Here is a 22,249-nt window from a genome sequence, read left to right as displayed (position 1 = left end):
ATGTTGAGAGCACAAAAAAAAAGAATAATTATCCAACGATGTTCTTGTGGAGTTCTAACATCAGCAAAGCAATGCAGCTAAGTAAAGGAAAAGGTTATTGTTAGAAAGGAATAGTTATATACTAGCTTATATGCTTTGTACTAGAAAAACCAAAGCTCTGAACCAAACTAGTTTAAACAACAAGGACATTTATCATTTCACATAAAAAGTCCAGAGGGGCTGGGGTTGTTGGTCAGTAGTAGAGCACTTGCCTAGCATGTGTGAGGCACTGGGTTCAATCCTCAGCACCACATAAAAAATAAATAAAGTTATTGTGTCCATCTACAACTAAAAAATTAAATTAAAATTTTAAAAGCCCAGATACAAGACAAACTTCAGTTGTAACTTCCCAACCTCATGAAGAAATCAACTTCTCACTCCAGCCAGCAATCCTTTGTATAAGTAATTTTCCAAAAGACTAACTACCATATAGCCCAAAAGGTGACTGCAGTGGGGAAGGAATTTTTCTCTTTTGTGTTTCTTTCTTAAGAACAAGAAAACTTTTCTCAAATATCACCCATTAGAATTCTCCTTAGGTCTCATATGCTAAAACTGTGTTTTGTACATATCTAAACCAAATACTGGGAATAAAAAGGTTACCATGACTAGTTTCTTAGACAAAGTTCTTGTGAAATGCTGACTTTAGTCATCTCTCTTGTCTCATAGGAGAAGAAGGAAGAATTTGAATAAGATTGCTTTTCTTACTCAAAAGGGAAAAGGGAAGTTCGAAAGGAAAAAGGAATGTTCACTAGGGTTCATGGACACTGACATATTTTAATACTATTTTGATAATTTTTAAAAATACTATGATACTTATATAGCGAAAAATAAAGAGCCCATTAAATCCAATGTATATTTCATGTAATTGGGCAACATAACTAAGATTAAAAACCAAGAAATGGTAAATTATTAAACCATGAATTTTGATCTGATATAGCTGCTAAAATTGAAAAATAAATCTAACTTTTGCATTAGACATCTCTGTTAGTTTGCTATGACTACCATAAAAACTACTGCAATTTGAGTAACAATGGAAATTTATGGTCTCATAATTCTGGAGGATAGAAATCCAAGATGAAGGTGTTAGCAGGTCCAGGCTCCCTCTGAAGGCACTAAAGAAAGATCTGTTCCAGGCTCTCTCTCTCCCCCAGGTTCTGGTAGATTCTTGGCATTCTCCCTGTGTTCATATCTATGTACAAATTTCTCCTCATAAGGACACAAGTCAGATTAGAGGCCCATGCTTTGGATCCAACACTACCTTAAATAATTAATCTGAAACAACCCTGTTACCAAATAAGGTCACATTCTGAGATACTGAGAATTATGAATTTAATTTACAAATTGTAGGAGGATACTACTCAACTCACAACAATATCCTTGTAACAGAAATAAGATTGGGGATAAGTACCAACATAGAATCAATCAATTAAAAAATATGGAAAAAAAACAGAATAACGTGAAGAAGTGAGAAGAAGCTGGGGGCAATGAAGCATGCCTACAATCCCAGTCACCAGGGAGATGGAGGTGGGAAGATGTGAAATCCAGGCCAGGGTCACCCTGGACAACATAGGGATAGCCCATCAAAAAATAAAAAATAAAAAAAGGAAGAGACAGCCCATGGAACGGGAGAAGATATTTTGAAATTATATACTACACAAAATACTTGTTTTTAAAATATATTTAAAAGCTTTCATAGCTCCATAATAAAAGTAATACAATTAAAAGGAGGCAAAGGTCTAAATATCATTTATTTAAAGAAGATATACAAATGGCCAATAAGTACATGAAAGGATGTGCAGTATCTGGTAAGTTTGAATATGTCCACCAAGGCTTCACGTGCTAAAAGCTTGCCCCCCCACGCCCCATATGGTGGTATTGAAGTGGTGGAATTTTTAAGCCTAGTGAATGGTAATAAGGTCATAGTGGATCAAGCCTCATGAATGAATGAATGCAGTCTCACTAGAGTGGGTCTAGTCTCTTATGACTGGATTATTTCCCATATGAGCGAATTATAAAAAGAGTGAGACTAGCCCCTTCCCAGTCTGGCTTCCTGTCTTGCCATATTACCTCTTTCTTCCATTTGCATGCTGCTGAATTCCCTTTCCACTTCTCTGCTGTGTTGTGACACAGCCAGATGCCAGCACCATGCTCTTTGAATTCTTTAGCCACCAGAATCATGAGCTAAGTAAATCTCTTTTAAGTTACTCACCCTCTGGTATTTGCAACACAAAACAGACTAAAATTCTATCATTCACCATCAAAGAAATGCAAATAAAAACTTCCCTGACCTAATGTTTACCTCCACTTGAGCTAGAATCAGAGAGCCTGAGAATAGTAAAAGTCAATAAAAATGCAGAGAAATTGGAAGCATCCAACACAGCTAGCTAGAATGTAAAATGGTGCCATTTTTTTGGAAAACAGTCTGGCAGTTCCTCAAAAAGTTAGACAGAGTTACCATATGATCCAGCAATTCCACTCCTAGGTATATACCCTACATAATTGAAAACACATGTGTACTCAAAACTTGTACTGGAATGTTCATAGCAGCACTAGTCATAATAGCCAAAAAGTATAAACAATACAAATATTCATCAATTGGTGAATAAAATAATGGGAAAATAAAATGTAGAATATCTATATAAGGAAATATTATTTAGCAATGAACTGTAACAAAGTCCTCAAACATGCCACATTATGTTCCGTGAAAGAAGCCAGTTACAGAAGACTGTACATTGTATTATTCCATTTATATGAAATGTCTATAGTAGGTAATAGGTAAATCTACAGAGATAAAAAGTAAATTAGTGGTTCCCTCTTCAGTCTGCTAATAAGTACAGGCTTTCTTTTTGGGATGATAAAAAAGTGTTCAGATAGTCACACTCAACTGTGACTATCCTAAGAAACGCTGATTTGTAAACTTTAAATGTGTTATTTATATGACAAGTAAATTATATCTCAATAAAAGACTTGAGATTATGATTTTAAAATAACCAATAATCATTCTTGATTTAAATGAAATAGTAATGTAAATTGCATGCTCTTTCAGCATTGTACAAGCAAATTTGCTTGCTTTGCAGCTAGCTGCTACCATTTTTAAAAGTACAGCTTTGTTCAATTCAACATTGGCCTTTTTACAAATAGAGAATTGTAGAAAGTCCTGCATGCACAAATATATCATCTCCATCTTTTTCTAATAGATATATAAGCCTATTCTAAATGCTTAAAATAAGTCTTCACTCTGAAAGTTATAGTCAAACTTTCGTGACCATTAGAATCTCTCAGGAACCTTGTTAACAAAGCAGATTCCTAGTCCTTGTTGTACTGAATTCTGATTCAATAGATCTAACATATGGCCTAAGACATTTTTACCTAGTACTGCTGGGTACTATAGCATAGGTAACAATTAACCCTATACTGTAGGAGGCCTATGGTACAAGGGGTGCAGTCCAGGACTAAAGTGGATAGCTGGCCTCTGGAGGTGGACTCAAAAGGGTCAAAATCTGCCTCTGCTGCTTCCTACCTCCATGATTGAGGCAAATTTTTTAACCTCTCTGGACTTCATTTTCTCCTTTGTAAACTGAGAGCAAACCCAATTTATAGGGCAAATGTTAGGATCAGATGAATTAACATACCTAAGTATGCTTAGAACAGAGACTGGCACAGAGTCAGCTCTAAAGATGTGATTGCTATTATTATTAAGTGTGAATTATGAGATTTTTAATACTGTGTAGATTACGTGAAAAAGGTTTAGATTCATAAAATATAGTAAAGTATACAACATATAGTGTGATAGAAAACAGTCTATAATGCTAATATATTTTAAAGAAATAATTAAAAATAGTGATGTCCTGAGAAATCAAAGTTTTCAGCGCTGGGTTGGCATCTAAGCCGTACAACAGAAGGGGCCTAGCTAGGCTGAAGAGTGACAGGGATGATGGGACCTGCTACAGTCATGAAAATGAATGATTGGTCCCCTTCTGTAAAAGTCAGGAGATATAAAAGATATTTTTGGAAATTATTTCTAACTGGAAATCTTGAATGACTTTTTCTTTCTAGAGACTTGTTTTTAGTCCTGGAGATTCTGATTTAGTTTTCCTTTTCCTTTGTGGTATGCTGAAATGGCACCTAAGGTTTCTTCCTGTAATATGCATTCTTCAAATTTTTGTTTGTTTTTAGCATGAGAAAGTCCTGTAATATTTATACAGAAAATAACTCTTCACTATGATTCTTGGCCGACTCTCAGCTGACTCAGGTGTTTTTCTGAAGGCTGCCAACACGGGCTGTCAGTCACTCAGCAATATTTATGGAGGGCCTGTGGTGTGCAGAGCACCAAAAAGAACTAAAAATGAAAGAGGAGCTAAAGCTTTGCTTTTAAAGCACTTACACACCATTGGGCTAAGCAGGACAAGCATAGAGGATTCATACATAATACATGATACTGACACAGATGTGTACAATCATGTACTAGAAGGATGAGCTAAGAAAAATTGCTGAGTAGGCTTGTCTCTGAGTTCTAGGTTTCATTTGCTAATTTTCTTCCTTACTGCCAGACACTTCTTTATAGCCAAGGAATACTTATCAACTTGGTATCTATACATATAAATACACTTGAGTAAGTGACAGATACTGCCCTCCAAACCCTCCTATCATCCAGTGCTTCTCAGGCTATTTTCTTCATTACAGAATCCATTCTTCAATTCCTTTTCTCATGTTCAGAGTCCTTTTCTAAGCAATTGTAAATAATTAAGTATAAATATTTTTTAAAGCCACAGTTAAAATTTGACTAATGAGAGATACAATTCAGTATTTTACCTTTTTAGTCACCCAAAGTAAGAAATCTGTAGTGGTGAAATTGTAAAAGGAAGGTGACTGGTTAAGGGGAAATATATTTTAATGAAAATCCATGAGTTTTCCTTTAGTGGACTGCCCCTTTTAGGATTAGATTTACAAGGCCAATGCTGTTGGTGCTCTTTCTTTCCAGATCCTCAGTGAAAGAAGCCAATGGTTGGTATGTTATCCTTAGTCTTCAAATACAAATAATTGGGCTCTCTAGAGGCATTGTTATCTGACACTAGAAGAATAATGTACTTTCCCTACTTGGTAATGACTATTCAATAAGATAGAATTATTTTTAAAAACTATGGTTTGATACTAGTGTCCATAGACAAGGCAACACTTCGAAAAAGAATATACAGACACAAATCTTTAAATGTTACCAAACCTCTTTTTATTAACAACAGCTTATGCATCATTGTCTAAGTAATCCCTAACTCCATTCCTGAATATGAGTTAAATTGCCCAGAACCAGAACATAGCATCTCACCACTGTGGACTCTGTCTGGTTCATACAGATTGTGCATGATTATTTCATATCAGATCTTTTCCTTCATCTTTGGTCTCTCTGTTTACACCTATCCAGTTAAATAAAAGCCCTGTTTTTTTTTTTTTTCCAAAGATTCCTAGTTTTTGCTTATGGAGGTACAAATAAAAAGAAGATAAAGTTATATGCCAGCGAACTTATGCCATGGAAAAATTATTTCCCTTTTAGAAAAAGTTCCCACAACCCATCCTAGCCTCTGTGCATTTTCAGTTTTAAAAAATGTCCTATCTAGCCTCATCCCAGCTCCAACTCAAAGTATTAGAAATGAGTTAGAATTTCCAGATTCCGTGTATTAGACAACAGTGTTTAAAAATGGGTACAGTTTTAAAACTAAGAAATAATGTCCTTTATTTAAGTCTTTTTTGCCTACTTAAAAATGAGGTTTATAATTTTAGCAGAGATAGTGCTTGGATGACTGAAGAGATGATATTCCAAGTAGTATTAATATGGAAATTCCTCACAGTGGTATAAAATCATTATAGTAAATACCTAAGGATGGGAATTATTGAGTCATGCACTGAGAATAGAAAACCAGTTTTCCAATCTGGGAGCATGGTAGAAGATTAGGACTTTTGAGGATAGGAAAATAAATTAGCAAAAGATCTTGAACTTACGATTAGGAAGTAAAGTTTGCAGAAGTGAATGAGAAATAAAAATATTTTTCTATATTTTTAGCTAACTCTGCATTTCTTAGCCATTCTAGCCATTTCTCCCTATGAATATTAGAAAACTTCCTGATTTATATCCTGCACAAACGATTGGTATTATTTGCCTTTTTTAAAAGTACTTTTTAGTTGTCAATGGATATTTTATTTTATTTATTTATTTATATGCAATGCCAAGGATCAAACACAGGGCTTCACATATGCCAGGCAAGTGCTGTACCACTGAGACACAACCCCAGCCCAGATGATCTGTTTTTATTTCCAATTTCCTAAGTGTGATATGGTGTTAAGCATCCCACACCCTTATTTGTGAGAAATCAATTTACATCCTAAGGAGCATCAGATGTAAAATTGATAAAATTTGAGTATTGAAAACCAAATTATTATAGTTTCTGGGAATGCATTAAACTAGGCACCTTGATTGATCTTCCTGATAAAAATTAATAGAAATGTAAAATGAAATTATTTAAAATTTGTTTTAATTCACTGATAACCAAGAATATTAGTAAGGAATATTCATGCACCAAAATGTAACTGGAGGCAGAAACCCTAGGGGTAAGCCAAACACCAAGGCCAGTTTTCATCTGCAGACATCGGAAGCTTTGGTTTTTATGCCTTCAAGAATGCTGAGGGCCAATGTCAAATCCCAGGGCCTACCCAAGTTGGGATGCATAACAGAAAATAAAATCCAGGTACAGTATTGTCTGTTTACAAAAGACTCATCTAAAACTAAGGATAAATAATGATTTGAAAAAACAAGTGTCAGGGCTATATAAGTGTCAGGGCACACAGTATTTCACAACAAATAGTAGTACTACTGGGGATAGGAGATTGACATCTGGTACTGACAAAGAAAGTAGGGAAAAGAGGAAAGTGTTTTGTTCTCCCTCTTGGGAAAACAATTCATTAAAATCTTTCTAAATATAAGATTATATAAAATACACACATGCTTTGACCCAGCAAAGCCTTTTTTTTTTTTTCATGATTTGTTTTCCCTTTCTTCTGCAAGATTCAGATAGGAGATTTTTGATCAGATTAAGTATCAGGAAGCAGACAGCCCAGCCCCTATATTCAAGAAGGATTAGTTACAGGACCCCTAAGGTTATGAAAATTTGCAAATGTTGAAATTCTACATATAAAATGTATGTATACATTCTCTCATATACTTTAAAATCATCTCTAGATTACTTATAATACCTAATATAGTGTAAATACAACATAACTAGTTGTTATGCCATGTTGCTTAGGGAATAAGGACGAGGGAAAAAAGTTTGGACATGTTCAGTACAGACACAATTTTTTTCTCTGAATATTTTTGATTCTCAGTGGAATGTAGAGCCTACAGATATGGACAGCCAAGTGTATATGATCAGTGTAAAGTTTATAAATGTTAACGTTGTAACCCATTACATGCTAAAATGAAAAAAAACAATGATGCATGGTCAAGTGGAAGAAGAAAGCTCAATAATGAATGCAAGTAAGGGGAAATTGCAGAGTAAATATGTGATCATTTTAACCAATCTTGTTTGGTAGAAAAATTTGTGTTCAGTTGGAAAACTAGCTTCTAGGAATATCCAGAATCATCCCTTCCAGTTTAGAGTAGAATTAAACACAAAACAAAAAAATAAACAACCAAAAGCTCCTCATGAACTTCTCTCAAAAAGTCAGAATCCCTTATAGTACTTTCTGGCCAGACCTGCTTTGGAACCTCAAAGAGGCTCAATGGCATAGCAGAAATAAAAAGCAGATGTGCATGATGTAGAACAAGAAATTCTTATCATGATATCAAGACAGTCTTGAGGGATAATGTACCCACTTGCCCACACACAAAGATGAAATAGGAGCAAGCCTTGGTTCTGAGCTCCTGTGATCTGGAAGGTTTCCCATTCTGAGGGGGCTGATGAAACCACAGAATTCTCACTAAGTCTTTGAGGGAATGAGAAGTCATAACTGCTTCTCTATCTTTTCCCCCTTGCACCCCATTTCTCATACAGGTTTAAGTATGATCTTGTATAGAACTCGTTCACATCTTATTTGTTCATTTGAGATAAAAGAATGCAAAACTAACTTTAGCCAAGTCTAAGTTGGTATTGGTGGCCTGGTATCCACCATAAAGCTTTCAAAATATCACACTAATAAGTAACACACATTTATTTTTAAAAACTAATATTTATAGAAATATTATTGGCACAATAATACTCATAGATGAAATAATGAAGTTACTATTTTCTATACATGATTCTTGAGAAGCTTAGAAATTGCATTCCATATTGTATTTAAGTAAAGTATTAAGAGGAAAAGAATAAAAAACTTGAAAATTTATAGTAAAATTACTATACATAAAAGAAACATATGTTTATGGAAACATTATTGATGGCACAGTTTCACCAAAGCTCTACACATTTACTGATTAACTTACATAATGTCTTAGTGAAAAAAATATTCTATACATTTTCCTTATGCTAATATAGACAAAATTCTAGAGGTATTTATTTAGGTGTTATAAAATTCAGGGTAGGCAGAGGACAAGTTCAAATACAGAGTCAAAGATGCTCCCATGACTCCAAGAAATGATTTGAAAACAAAAGACAAAACAACATATATTGGGGCATGTGATGGCCAATGGAAACTGTCTTATCTGAGCACCAAAGAAAGGTCTATGGATGCATAATCAACTTATATGGTATCATTTGAAATGAACTGGATATCCCTCTTCCTTCCTGCCCTGTATCCCCAGCTCCCCCTAATCATCCAAATAAGTCAGTATGATATATATTGATTCAAGTCTTTGTAGAATATTTTGTATTTTGATACTGATTCATGTAATCATGAATTTATTAAGTTTACTACCTGTGTGTAGAGTGGTGTATTATTTATTTTACTTTTGTTCTACCTTCTTTCTTTTGTTTTGATACTACCTTATTAAAAAAATTGAGAAGCATGAAGCAGCACGTATCAGATGAAGAGCTTTCCTTAAAATATGAAGATATGATAAAACTGGTTATAATATATGATGATCCTTTAAATATTTACATTAAACTGTGATTTAATTCAAATATGTACACCTTAATTCAAAATATACAATATAATTCTGTAATTTTCAAAAGATTTATTAAAAATGCAAGTACATGTACTGCAGTAACCTGGTATCTTCTCTCTGGTGCCTCTGTGATTGCACATACCACTTCATTAAATGTGACTTCAAAAGTCAGCCTTTGCCAGGTACAGTGGCACATGCCTGTAATCCCAGTGGCTCAGGAGGCTAAAGCAGAAGGATTGAAAGTTCAAGCCAGCCTCAGCAATTTAGCGAGGCCCTATGCAAGCCAGAGAGACCTTGTCTCTAAATGAAATGTTTTTTAAACAAAGATGGGGAGGAGAGCTGGAGCTGTGGTTAAGCACCACTGGGTTCAATACAGGGTACCAAAAAAAAAAAAAAAAAGTCAACCCTTGAGGCTTTGCACAAAGGTAAGGTTTAAGACAAAGGAGGCCCACTGGTTTCTTTGATAAACTGCCACATTCCCTTTCTAATAATCTAAGATTTGGTGATAAAGAATGGATTCTTGATGTTTACCCTTCAAGTTTATATCAGATTTTCCATGAATGGTAAAAATTAAATGAACTAATTGAGGCTGAGTTGAAGATGGGGAGAGTGAGATCTTTATTTTTTTAATGGTTTAGCTCTTTCCTTGGAGGTAAAACTGGTTGGGTAAACTCCAGGACATTGAGCAAGGTTAAAAATTTTAAAATAACAACATTAAAGCAACAAAACAGTGGCCCAGTGTAGGGCAGTGGAGAAGGCAACATCAAGTCTAAAAAATGACAGTTGTGTCCTTAAGCATCCGTGGAGGGCAACCAATTTCAACTAGGATCCCATTCTTGTGGTTGAATATGATGTGGAATTACACTAGTTGTATATTTATATATGAGCAAAAAAAAAAGTTACATCTGATTCTTTCTATTGTCTTTCCTATTTCCATCCCCCTTCCCTTCCCTTCATTCCCCTTTGATTTTTTTGAGACTCTCTACTGGTTAGATAAAATAGCCAGAACTCTGCCTTGAGCTTTGCAGTTGTTTTTCTTACTTAATGCAGAGGAAACCTGCATCTACTGTTCTCTTTCTGTTGACCATTTAGATATTAACTAGTAGCCAGGTCCTCAGAGTGGGAAGATTCTTCTCCAGCCATTTAATATTTTTGGTTATGGTTTCCAGAACAATTTGAAAAATATCCAGATGTGATCCTTGGGCCGAAAGAGATTCAAAGAATTGTTTTACCTGTAAAAACAAATATGCAAAAAAAAAAAAATTACTGGCATGGTTCATAAAAACACTGTTTCTTTAAAGGATTTCAAAACAGCTGGCAAATTACACACACACAGGTGCAAGCATTTTTCCACCAAACTATAAAAGATTCTTTTCTTTTTTTCCCTTTTTTTAGGCATAATGGTTATTTTCTTTAATTTTCAAACAATAAAGACAGAAAGGAATTATAGATCCATAGCTCACAAGTGAGGCCACTATGGGCAAAGGGGTTAAGTGACTAATTCACAGAAGTCACAGAGTAAATGGTGAGCTGGAATTTTAGTTCTGGAATTCTGAATTTGCTTAAGAGATACATTTAGTATTTCTTGTGAAAAGAAGATATAAAACACACAAGTGCTTTTGAAAAGGACAACTAGAATTAACAATAGTAGTTTTGTTGAAAACACAAATAGGCACATTTCCACATTTTAATATGCATTCCTGATCATGATACAATACTGATGAAATAATAAAAAGGACTCATCTGTCAAGCGTATTTTCATTTTAAAAGCTATGAACACATATTTCTTAAAATATGTCAGGTTCAAATTGCATCCCTTTTATTTGCTTGTTATGTAGCAATGGAAAAACAACTTTAAAAAATGATAATTTCAAATCAAGTTTTATTTAAATTTATTTTCAATCCTACAATCTGTACATTTATTGTTAGTAGTAGAAAGTCACAAACCTTACCTCTTGCAACTCATCCTTGGAAGAAAAGAAAGATGTTGTGCTAGAGATGATGGTTCTCATGGCAAATGAGCCCAAGTCAAATCTGAAAAAGAAAGGAACCTCACAGATATAAGTAATGGAAACACTGACCTTATGTTTATCATAGTATATATCATATTTAAAATATGAAATATCAACAACTATGTAACTTTGTATATTACAGTAAACACTATTAATTACCATAAATATAACTCATATTCATTTGTTACAAGCCTGAAACTATGAAATTGACAAAATTCAACATAAAATAAAAATGTTGATCTGGCATCATTGCCAAATATGATTAGATTCTTTGAAAATGTTTATGTTTAAATTTATGTTTATATTTAAAGTAATCTTCTCTACAATTTTTGCTTATATACCCCACAAATAAAAATTTTTGAGCAAGAATTTAAATACACACACACACACACACACACACACATATGTATTTTTTTTAGTGCTGAGGATCAAACCTAGAACATGTTAAGCAAGTGCTCCACCACTGAGCTATACCCCCAAGCCCCAATACACATATTTTAATTTGTGAATTACATGCATATATTATGGTATGATTAAAATATTTAAAATCATGATACAAGAAATAATATAAAATGTCTTTATAAAATTTATATTATATATTATGTATAATTTCATATACATACAATTTATAAATCTAATGTATATTATATATTTTAATAGGTTATAATAAATGACATACAATTTAAAACATTAGATAAGAAATGATATATGTAGTAATATTTTTTTTTTGCATTCTAATATGTTTTCACACTTCCCCATTCCATTTTGGACACCACTGTATTTAAATGTTTATTTGGTCAAATGTTTTTTGTTTGAACTCTCCTTTACAGTCACAGATTGCATCCTTCATTTCAGTTTTGTTTAGAGACAAGTCAAAGTGATTCATGCTGACACAGCCCAGCAGAGACAATGGCTCCAAGCCTAGGTTCTACATATGGTTGGGCAGGAACACAATCTCGAGTTACAAGTTAGATATTATGGAAATGTCTGATCATTTCAGAGGAAGATTGACAATCATGCAAACAGCTAAACAATGGTTCTAGTAAAGTTTTTAAGGAAAAAAAATTTAATATAGTTTCTGTTTGGTATCATGTGATGGATGGGTGTCTGCTCATTGAAGGTCCAGGGGAGAAGTGGAAATGTGTTTTGGGTTACACAAAGCTGTCTTTGAGGACTCTGAATCTTCCATCTCTAAGAAATGAGGGAGAAGAGGGAATTGGAGAAGCTACATTAGAGATACCAAGATTAAAACGAACAAAGCAAATGAAACAGCTCTCTGATTCAGGACATTTTCTATATCGGTCACAAGTGACATTTTGGATTTGGATGAGAGGGTTAAATGCCTTAAAAGAAGGTGTGTGTGTGTGTGTGTGTGTGTGTGTGTGTGTGAGAGAGAGAGAGAGAGAAGCAGGGTGTGGGGGGCATTACAATGAAAAAAATTGCTCTTCTGAGAGATAATATTTAAGCCCAGGAACTTAGTCACAAGCTCTAGTTCTTTCAAACATTGTGAGGCCTCAGGAAAAAAAATCTGAACCAATATTGGAGGGGGCTCCTGAAATACTTCTGTTCTTTTGATTGCTTTGAGATCTTTCCACTGTACTACCTCCATGGTGAAACTAGAGGTATAGATTAGCTCTCATTAGAATTTCTGAGGTTCTGCATTATCCAAACAGGTCAAATGCATGTAATGCTTCTATAAGCCTTCATTGGATTTATTTCAGGAGAGAACCAGGGTAGATGGGGAGATAACTAGATTTAACTCAACTTGTACTGCTCCCAGCAATTCTTTGCCTGGGATGAATGAGTGGAGTGTGTTTCTTGTTCTCTTATTCTCATTCCTCTCTTGTACACCTGTGCAGAATAACTTGAGTGAGTGAATTTTAAAGCCTATAGATTTCATTGAAAAATTTGAGTAGAGATGATCTTTTATAGGCTTTTATATATACTTGGTTACATATGGTTTTAATTAAGAGACATCTGCATTAAAGAACATACATTGAGCTTATACAAATACTAACTTTTTTAGGAGATCAGTCCAATTTGCTCTTACAAAATTCCAGGCTAACTGCTGACCCTTTGGATTTCTGGCAATTGCATGAATGAGAGCTGCCAAGTCTTGTGTCTTGATAACCTTTCCTTCCATTCCAAGCTCAATTAACCTAAAGAAATAAAAATCATTTGTTTTTTCATAGTATATATTATGGAAATTAACTTAGGGTACCAATATATTAAAATAACAGAACAGAAAGAAACATGATAAAAGTACAATTTACCAAAAACGGTAATGAATTTTCTACAGGCTAATCTTATTAATGTTCCAATTAAACATTTACTTTTTTTTACAGCAGTAACTTTATTTGGTAATTATTTTAAAGACTTTTATTAGCATCTTGTATACATCTTATATGCAAGATTGTTTTTTGAAATAATTTTCACCTAAAGTGCTGAAAGTAAAGCACACCATTTATCTAGCATCACATGATTAGTAATAAAATAATCTGTTTACTATTCACATTTGTCAATATATATGTTTGAAAAGTAAAGTTAAAACCATTCAAATTTGGATTCAATTATTTTATACCTTTAAAATTAGTGGCTGCAATTTTAGTGACTTCAGTGAATTTGTTTCAGCTTACTTTTAACAGTTTAGTTGATGAACTTACTTTACCAGCTTTTCCTGATGCCTGCTCGTTGATAATGCATACAGAATTTTGTTTTTTTCAGCACTTGAAACTGACAGTTCATATTGCTCTAAAAGGTAATTCCATCCTGCTGTTGTCTGAGCACCCACAGAATATACAATCTTTAAAACATCTGTTGGAATACTGCAATATTAAGCACAGAAGTAAAGAAGAGAGTTTTATGAAAGAAAAGAAACATTATATTTTACAATTTATGTTACCATAACAGATTCACTCCTGAATTATTTCCAGTACTCAGGGAATTAAAACATTTTTCTGTCAAATTTTATGAAAAGATTTTATGTAATTTTACTTTGCAGATTATTTATGTTTTATCTCCTACCATTGACAAAATATTAGCCAGCAGAATAAGTATACATTTTAACCAACCCTGAGATAGGGTAGAAAATAGAAAGTTGGTGAAAAATAATACAAATAAACAAAAGGGAATTTAAAAATGAAAACAAAAATAAAAAATAAAGTGGAATCAATAAAAAATAATTTCTGATATATAATACTGGTTATACAAATTCTATCATATTAACCTTTATTGGTGCTATATGACTTTTTAAGAAATGACTATTTATACTTTAATTTCACCTTAAAAGTACTTTCTGATATCTGTCTGAGGGTCACTAGTCAGTTCTAAATTTAGAAAATTGTAATTTAGTACAATTGATTAGGGCCTTGGCATTTTACTGTTATAAAATGTATAAAATGCAATGATATTATTTTCTGTCCTCCAAAAGAAGGCACATGATTTAGGTTTTTATTGCTTTGTAGGGCATTAACCAGTGTTATTCTAAATTTTTATATAATTTTTATCCCCACATATAGATAGATCAACAGTAGCTGATAAATACATGGCTCAAAAAACCCACAACATAGAGCAATAGGGAGGGGTGGGAAATTTGCATTTGTCATGAAGTGACCTCATGACAGGTATTGTACTAGTTTCTGTATAACATTTAACTGTCAAAACTACCCAGTGAAATAGCTATTATCCTGAATTTTTAAAAGTGGAAATAATTCTTGGAAAGGTTATGAAAATGTACACAAGGTGACATAACTTGCTATTTTGGAGGTAGGACTGAGATATTGCTTGTGCCAGTTTCTACTATATATCAGGTTGTACATAAATATCTCAGGTGCTGAGATAAAATTATAAAATATTATAAAATATTATAATAATACTTTAATAATATAATAATTATAATAAATATATAAAATATTATAAAATACTGATTAATTAAATTAAAATCCATATTGCTTTGATTTTAGTGTATTTTAACTGACCATATTTTTGAAAACTAGTAGAAAACACATTAAAAGTTTCTTGAAAATAAGGTACCTGGTTTTGTCACAACTTGTAATCCTTAGCTCCTACAGCAGTGCCTAACTGGCACATAAGAGATATGCAAATAATTATACTTTGAATTCACAAATAAACAGTCTTTGTAACAAGATTCTTCACTAAGATTTATACTAACGTTCATGGAGTTTGGGGAAAAAAACCTACAATATTTAATTATGTATTTTTTATTGTAAGTATAAGTGAGCTTTACTCAGAATATTTTCACAGGTATGTTCAACATATGGACAACTCATATCTGCTGTGGCTGGGTTAGTGCCAATTAGAGCATCACTGTCATAACCAGCAGAAAGGCAGAATAATAATACTCTGTTGTGTGACATTTACATTTTTCTCTCACTCATACAACCCATTCAAACAAGAACAAAACGAAGAAAATTACAAATCAAAGATATTTTTAGATTTTAGGCTTGAATCCAAATAAGCAGAAGAGTCCAAAATAAAGAAAAACTTCAATTATGTTTCCTAAAGAAGAATTAAAGGAAAGATTTCAAAAAGCTCACTGAGATTTAGTTATGGGGAAATAAATTATGATAGCATATTATAGCAATTTGATACGGGAATTTAAAATAATATAGATTGTGTTGGATAGATATCAAAACTTACATAAAAAAGTATGTGGGGTCTAATGGTACCTATGAGAGTGAACACATTTTTATAAAAATTCACCTCCCCCTTTTCTGAGTTTCATCAAATGATCCCTGGTTTTAGATGCATGTATATTTCGTATTGTTCTTCCTAACATCATCTTATCTTTAAACACATCACTTTTTGAGACTGGGCTCTCCCCATTTCTATTCCCTGGTTACCTTTCAGTCACCATGCCAATGTGTATTACTTCTCCCTCTCAGGGAGAGAAGCTTGCTTCCCACAAAATCTATTGAGCACTCACTCCGTGGGAGCATGAAACAGAGTTTGTAATTCCCAGCATGTTTTTATTTTCTCTCTGCCCTAAAAGATTTTAGATCTAATGTCTTGCTTGATCAAAGACTTTTACATCAAAGGGAGAAGAACAAAGAGTAGGAAAGAGGAGTCTGGATCTACTTTAACTTTCCACTGGATTCCATCCACTGGGAGAAGAGCTCAGTGGCCTTCTGGATGCAGGGAGCATGGCCCAGTTCACAAGCCAGCCTCAGGAGCACCGAGCGAAGCATCCTGTCCCAGGCTGAGCCCTCGTCGCTCCAGCTTTGTGTGTCAATCATTTGCTTAAAATACCAGAGAAGGTAACGCTGCAGAAAACATGAGATAGTTTACAGAGAGGCTAAATTTAGTTGGTACCATAGCTTTTACTCACCCACCTAAAAGGCTCAACTTTGAATTTTCTGGAAAACACAGAACTACTTATCTTCATATTTTGCTTATATTTCTTCCTCCCACCTACTACACCAAAGAAATAGATTTTTGGCATTAGAAATGTGGCATTTTCTATCCGAGAAGGGATCATCAGTTGATCTAAGAGGGGACCGTCAATTAATAAAAAATCACCTTTAGTAGTAATACTTTGCCCAAAGAGTTGGCTTAAGAAAGAAAAGAGGGATGTCAATCATTAGGTGCTGGGGTTTGGCTGAGCTATCAGCCAGTGTCCTCAGCTTCTCCCTAATTTAACTCCTAGGAGTTAACTCCTCAGCTTCTCCCTAATTTAACTCACACAAAATACACTGAGCCTTGTTGATTTTCCAGATACTGTGTATTTACTTAATACATTTTCTAAAAGTAATACAAACCTTGAGATTTTCAGAGACGTCTGAAATATTCCTTCTGTCCATCATGTGGTATAACAATTCTAAATAACTCAGACCTTTAAGAAGTATAGGGCTGCTTGTTTCATGTTGGAGATAGCGAGTCAGGTTCAGGGCTTTGTCCAAGGTCAACCTTCCTGCACTGAGGTACAAAGCAAATATGGGTAGTTTGTACAGATCTAATAGTTCTTAATATTTTTAATATTAAAGCAAGTATGAAACAGAAAGCAATTAACAGAAGCAGTTCACCATAACCAGACCATTAGATTTAAATTCTAGTGTTGATACTAAGGAGCTGTGTGATCTTGGACAAATTACCTAACCTTTCTGGATCTAAGCTGCCTCCCTTGTATGATGAGAATCAATAATAGTATCTTCCTCATAAGTTTATTGCAAGGATCGAGTTAAAATTTGAAAAAAAAAAACACTTAGAATAATGCCTAGTCTATAGTGAGAATATAACAAATGAAATACATATTAGCTAACATTAAGATTTAGTACAGAATAATGAACATTTTTACATATTATGTCATTTTGTAATTGTTTCATTAGTGAGTCTCACTTGTTTCTTAAAGCAAATTGAGAACTTTTAGGACAGGTGCCATGTCTATTTCTTTTTTAAAAATTTGTCTTCATGGAACTGAGAGAAAAACCTGAATATATTCTCTAGTTTTGCTTATCTTTAATTACTTGGTTTTAGTTGAATTTAAAGTCACCAATTTTTGAGGTCAGATAGCTGAACAATAAATTATTATTCTCCCACTAGCTTTTCTGTGGATAACATCTGAGATATATGGGTTTTATGATAACGGATATCCTGGTTACTTCTCAGGAACTCTTTTGTTGAAATGCCTCAACTGGGCCTGCAACAGGGGTTTTATGGGTGACCTTTTGATGTCAAGAGGCTGAAAATTCAGCCTTCAGATCATGCTAACACTGCCATTTTCTGTACATTTGTCCCATGAAGAACTATGAAGATTGATAACGCATATGCAGACCACCGATTGCTCTACCTCCAATCACCTCTCCCCACACCTCAGTCCACTCTGCTTCTTTATCCCTTCAATATCCATAAAGGTTATCCACTGGGAGAGGGATTTGAGACTTGGATCTCCCACATCCACAGTTGGCTTCCTTGCAAATAAACTCTTTTTCTTTGCAAAGCTCATTTCAATGATTTGCAGAGGGCAAAATGGAATGGGCTTGATAATAATTCTACCAGAAAAGTAGTGATCATTGTGAATAGGACAAATAAGTGTTTTTATCTTACTTAGTTCCAAAAGTTACATGTCTTTTTACATTTTCTTGCAGTAGAATAACAAGTAACTAGGATATTTTCTGCAGAGGAAATAAACCATTACATCCTCTGTCTTGGAAAGTGATTCTCAAGTGTGTTTCTGTGAGGCTATGATCCACACAAGGTCCTTAAGCAATTGTTGAAAGCATTCAACTCCCAGACTGCACACCATCACATGATGTGGAACATTCCAGAACAAAGGATTTCTCTGTTGCATATTTCATTAACATAATGCCCTACCTCCTTTGGTTTTGCGAATTTAAATTCATATTTAAAAAGAGAGAACAGAAGCTAGAAAGGAGTAAAAGTAAAAAGAGCCAAGTTCTATTGTGGCCTTATTCTTCTTAATCATAATGATGTACAACTTTAAAACACATTTATGGAATTTTTTTCTAAAAATTTCATCTGAAGATAGAACACTGAACCATATGCTCTATGATTCTGAGATCTGCTGTATTTTGTAAGAAACAAATCCACAAAATGTCACTACTCCTTCCTACATGTATAGGTATCATCAGATATGTAGCAGTTGATATCTTAGCACCAGCAATAGGGGAAATGGCATTCTAAGGTTGCAATTTAATGTTTACACATTAAAAACTAGTTTCTATGGTGCTTGATTTGTTGTTGTTTTCTTTTAAGCCTGGCCTAATTTATTTTTTACTAAAATTAATGCCATTATTAGAACTCGTCACTTTTATATTTGCCCACTTTTCTTTATTTTAATGTTAATATTTATTTATAATGAATCACTTTATATAGTTACTAAATTGTTTAATAACTTTTAAACAATTACCTTTAAACTATTAAACTCTTTACCTGCCTCATGCTTCATTCAATACAAAGGATGTTATCTGAATGTTTGTTTAGCATGAGGAATAAACATTTATCAAAGCATAGACTTCAGTCTAACAGGAAATATCTATATTTATTTATTTGCATTCAATTTCAGTTAGATGTGAAACGGTACCATATTCCTGAAGAGTCAATTCAGGATTTATTTTTGAGATGGAGGATTAAAGGAAAAAATACAACTTTTTTTTTTTTTGGTAAGAAAAATACAGTTGCTGTTTTAATTCCATTCAACTCAGACAAGGTACATTTCAACAGAGCAAAAATCTAATTCAAAAAATATCCATTCCTGGACTAAATTCTGTCTCAAAAGTAAACATGATCACTGTTGCTTCTTTATCTCTAACATTGAAGCTTCATTAAGCAGGGAGGGCAGATTACATATATAATCTATATATAATTATATATATATATATATATATATAATCAAAAGGGAATAGCAAGTAAGAATATTTAAGATCTGTTATGAGAGTTTTTAATTCTTTCCTCATAGAGTTGGCCATCCATATCTATGGATTCTACATCTATGTATTCAACTGTGTATTTAGAATATTTGGGGGAAATTTTGCCTGCACTGACTATATACAAACTTTTTGTCACTATTTCTAAACAATACAGTGTAACAATTTTACACAGTATAGATATTATGAGTAATAGAGAGGTAATTTAAAGTGTACAGGAGTATGTGCATAGGTTATATACAAATACTACACCATTTTATATAAGAGCCTTGAACAACTGCAAATTTTGGAATCACGGGAGATCCAGAACCAGAAATCAGAAGGATAACTGTACTGTCATTGTAACAGTATTATAGCAAATATAAACAAAGCAATTGGAAATTAGATGCAGGGGCAGAGGGGGACCCATAATTCACTACCCTGTAATTCACTCAGAGCATTTTGTAATAATTTCTTTGGTTTTTGTTTTCCCCATTGACTTTTTTTCTATTTGCACATAATAATATACAAATTTACATTCTGCTTTTATCCAACTTCATATCATTTTTATGTTGTCAATTTCTCTCCTATTCAACACATTATGTTTTAAACAATTTCTATTAGGCAACCTCAATAATGTTAACAGATGACATTTACTGAGCAGGCACTGTACTTAATGTTTTACCTAATGCAATCCTCAAAATAATCCTGTATGTTAGGCATTATTATTAATGGAATTTAAAGTCTACAAAATTTAGGCTAAAAAGGGTAAATAATTTGCTCAAATTGAGTTAACTAATAAGTGAAAATGTAGTAGTCATTTTATCTTTCTGTTTTAATTCAAAACTTGGACTATTGGTTTCACTGATCTGCCTACTAATGAAGAAAGGATTGTTTTTTCCACTAATGCATCAATAACTGTAGGTTTCTTCCTGCTAAGTTCAGACTACCAATAAGTTTTTAGGCTAGAAACAGCAAAAGGAACTTTCCCACTACTTGAAAGATGGGATTTCATTTTCAGAGTTGTCCATATTCTTCATTTTTCCTAGTTTTAAATTTTTAATCTATCTTTTCTGCAATCTGTTCAGAGTTCTCTAAGTAGACAAAACTCCTTCAACTAGCAATAATCTACTTCTTAGCTAGCCTATCTGCACCTGCTCTTATACAGCACGGAATTTTTCCTCATCTTGTCCTCCAATGTGCTGTGATATCATGATGTTCCTGAGACTCTTAGGGCTCAGGATTAAACCTCACTCTTCTTGCCTAACTGGGGAATTCTGTTATTCCAAGAAGCTTCACAGAAGAGATGTCCTGCTGGTTACTTTCATGCAATTTAATGTAAATAAGCATAGGAAAGGAAATAATAAGTCACATTGAATACAATGAGGATACTACAGAACAGTAATACTCCACCTGATCCTCATCACCCCCCCACCCATTGAAGACCTTGTAACCTGATTTATTCCAAATATGATTTTGTTGATGATAAATTGAAAAGGAAAGAAAAAAACTTTGCTTTTTCACAGTAGTCTAAAGAGGAATAAATGTAAACGGCCAATTCATCTTTCATTTCCCTATCAATCTCATATTGATTTCCACACTGCAAGTAAAATGCTGAATGGATTGTGCCCCAAGCTAACCATTCATTTACAGTCATAAAGGTTGGTAATATATTTATACATTTTCATTTTAAGAGATTACATTGGTATTTGGTATAACAGCTACTACCATAAACAAATTTACAATTTGAGTCAAAAGTTCAAGAGACCTGAAGACTTATTGTATCTGAGGGAAAACAGCCCACCATGTACCATTTGACACTTTGGTTCTTGAGATACCACAGACATGGCCTAAAGATAGATCATCCACTGCACACCCCTTATGTTTGTTTTGTGGAAATGAAGGTTCACAGTTGCCAACTCTAATTTTTAAAAAATACTCTAGAAGTCATACTTTTCATATAAAATTATCCACATTTAAATATGTTGGGTTAGATTTATAAACACTGGGTTGGCTAAAATCTATTTTCAGTGGGTGGGCTTAGACATAGCGGCCAGTGTTTTACCTCCATTGAATTCTATATCATATGAATGATCAATATTGAACATTTCATTCAGAAATCTAGCATATCCGGTTACAGGACAATTATTTCCTATGTAATCAGATGAAATTTTGCATTACCTAACCAGCTGAAAGGCATCGTGAATCAGACCTATTCTGTCCTTAGGCCTGAGAAGCGTATGGTTCTGGTTCAGCTGAGTAATCAGTTGGTCCCATCCATGCCCTTCATAGTGAACCAGGTAATAGCCATTTGAATCCACATTGAATTTTACCCAAGTGGTTTTTTCAGCTAAGTCCAGAGTATCTAAAAGGAAAAAATTGTCAGAGGCATTTCATTATCAACATACATATCAGAAACTTCTCCAAAACTATTAGTTTAATAGTAACACTAATGAATCAATGAGAAGACAACGTTTTGGAAGACACATGTTGATATTCATTTGCTTAGTCCCTTGAATGGTTTATTTGAAGAAGATGATCTTATTAAACTTATAAAAGTTAATTCACAGGAATAGTACTACTGAATTTGTTCTAAAAAACATAGTCTATCCAGGTATAATGGCATGTAAGAACCCAGTTAACCAGATGAGGGACATATTGAAATCTAGCTTCCTTTATTTGTGTCATTGAAATATGTATATAGATGTAAATTGGAGATCCATTCATCTAGT

The 22,249-nt window shown here is 33.5% G+C and overlaps 1 protein-coding gene across 1 annotated transcript in view; it reads right to left on the bottom strand.

Annotated features, from left to right (window-relative positions):
* Positions 1-8,220: 8,220 nt before the first annotated feature.
* Erap2 (endoplasmic reticulum aminopeptidase 2) overlaps positions 8,221-22,249 on the bottom strand; it is a 38,264-nt gene continuing 24,235 nt past the window's right edge. The window contains exons 13-19 of the mRNA XM_046428834.2: positions 21,699-21,882; positions 16,914-17,070; positions 16,234-16,418; positions 13,800-13,961; positions 13,155-13,295; positions 11,077-11,158; positions 8,221-10,356 (exon numbers count right to left, since the gene is read on the bottom strand). Coding sequence (XP_046284790.1) covers positions 10,213-10,356; positions 11,077-11,158; positions 13,155-13,295; positions 13,800-13,961; positions 16,234-16,418; positions 16,914-17,070; positions 21,699-21,882 — 1,055 coding nt within the window. The 3' untranslated portion in view covers positions 8,221-10,212. The remainder of the gene's footprint in view (positions 10,357-11,076; positions 11,159-13,154; positions 13,296-13,799; positions 13,962-16,233; positions 16,419-16,913; positions 17,071-21,698; positions 21,883-22,249) is intronic.

This window comes from Marmota monax, unplaced genomic scaffold, assembly GCF_021218885.2.
Source record: "Marmota monax isolate L192 unplaced genomic scaffold, Marmota_monax_Labrador192_F-V1.1 WCK01_AAM20220418_F8-fsc00018, whole genome shotgun sequence".
In the NCBI taxonomy this organism is placed as follows: Eukaryota; Metazoa; Chordata; class Mammalia; order Rodentia; family Sciuridae; genus Marmota; species Marmota monax.
Note: the sequence above shows the minus strand (reverse complement) of the source record. Positions and strands in the feature narration are given on the sequence as shown.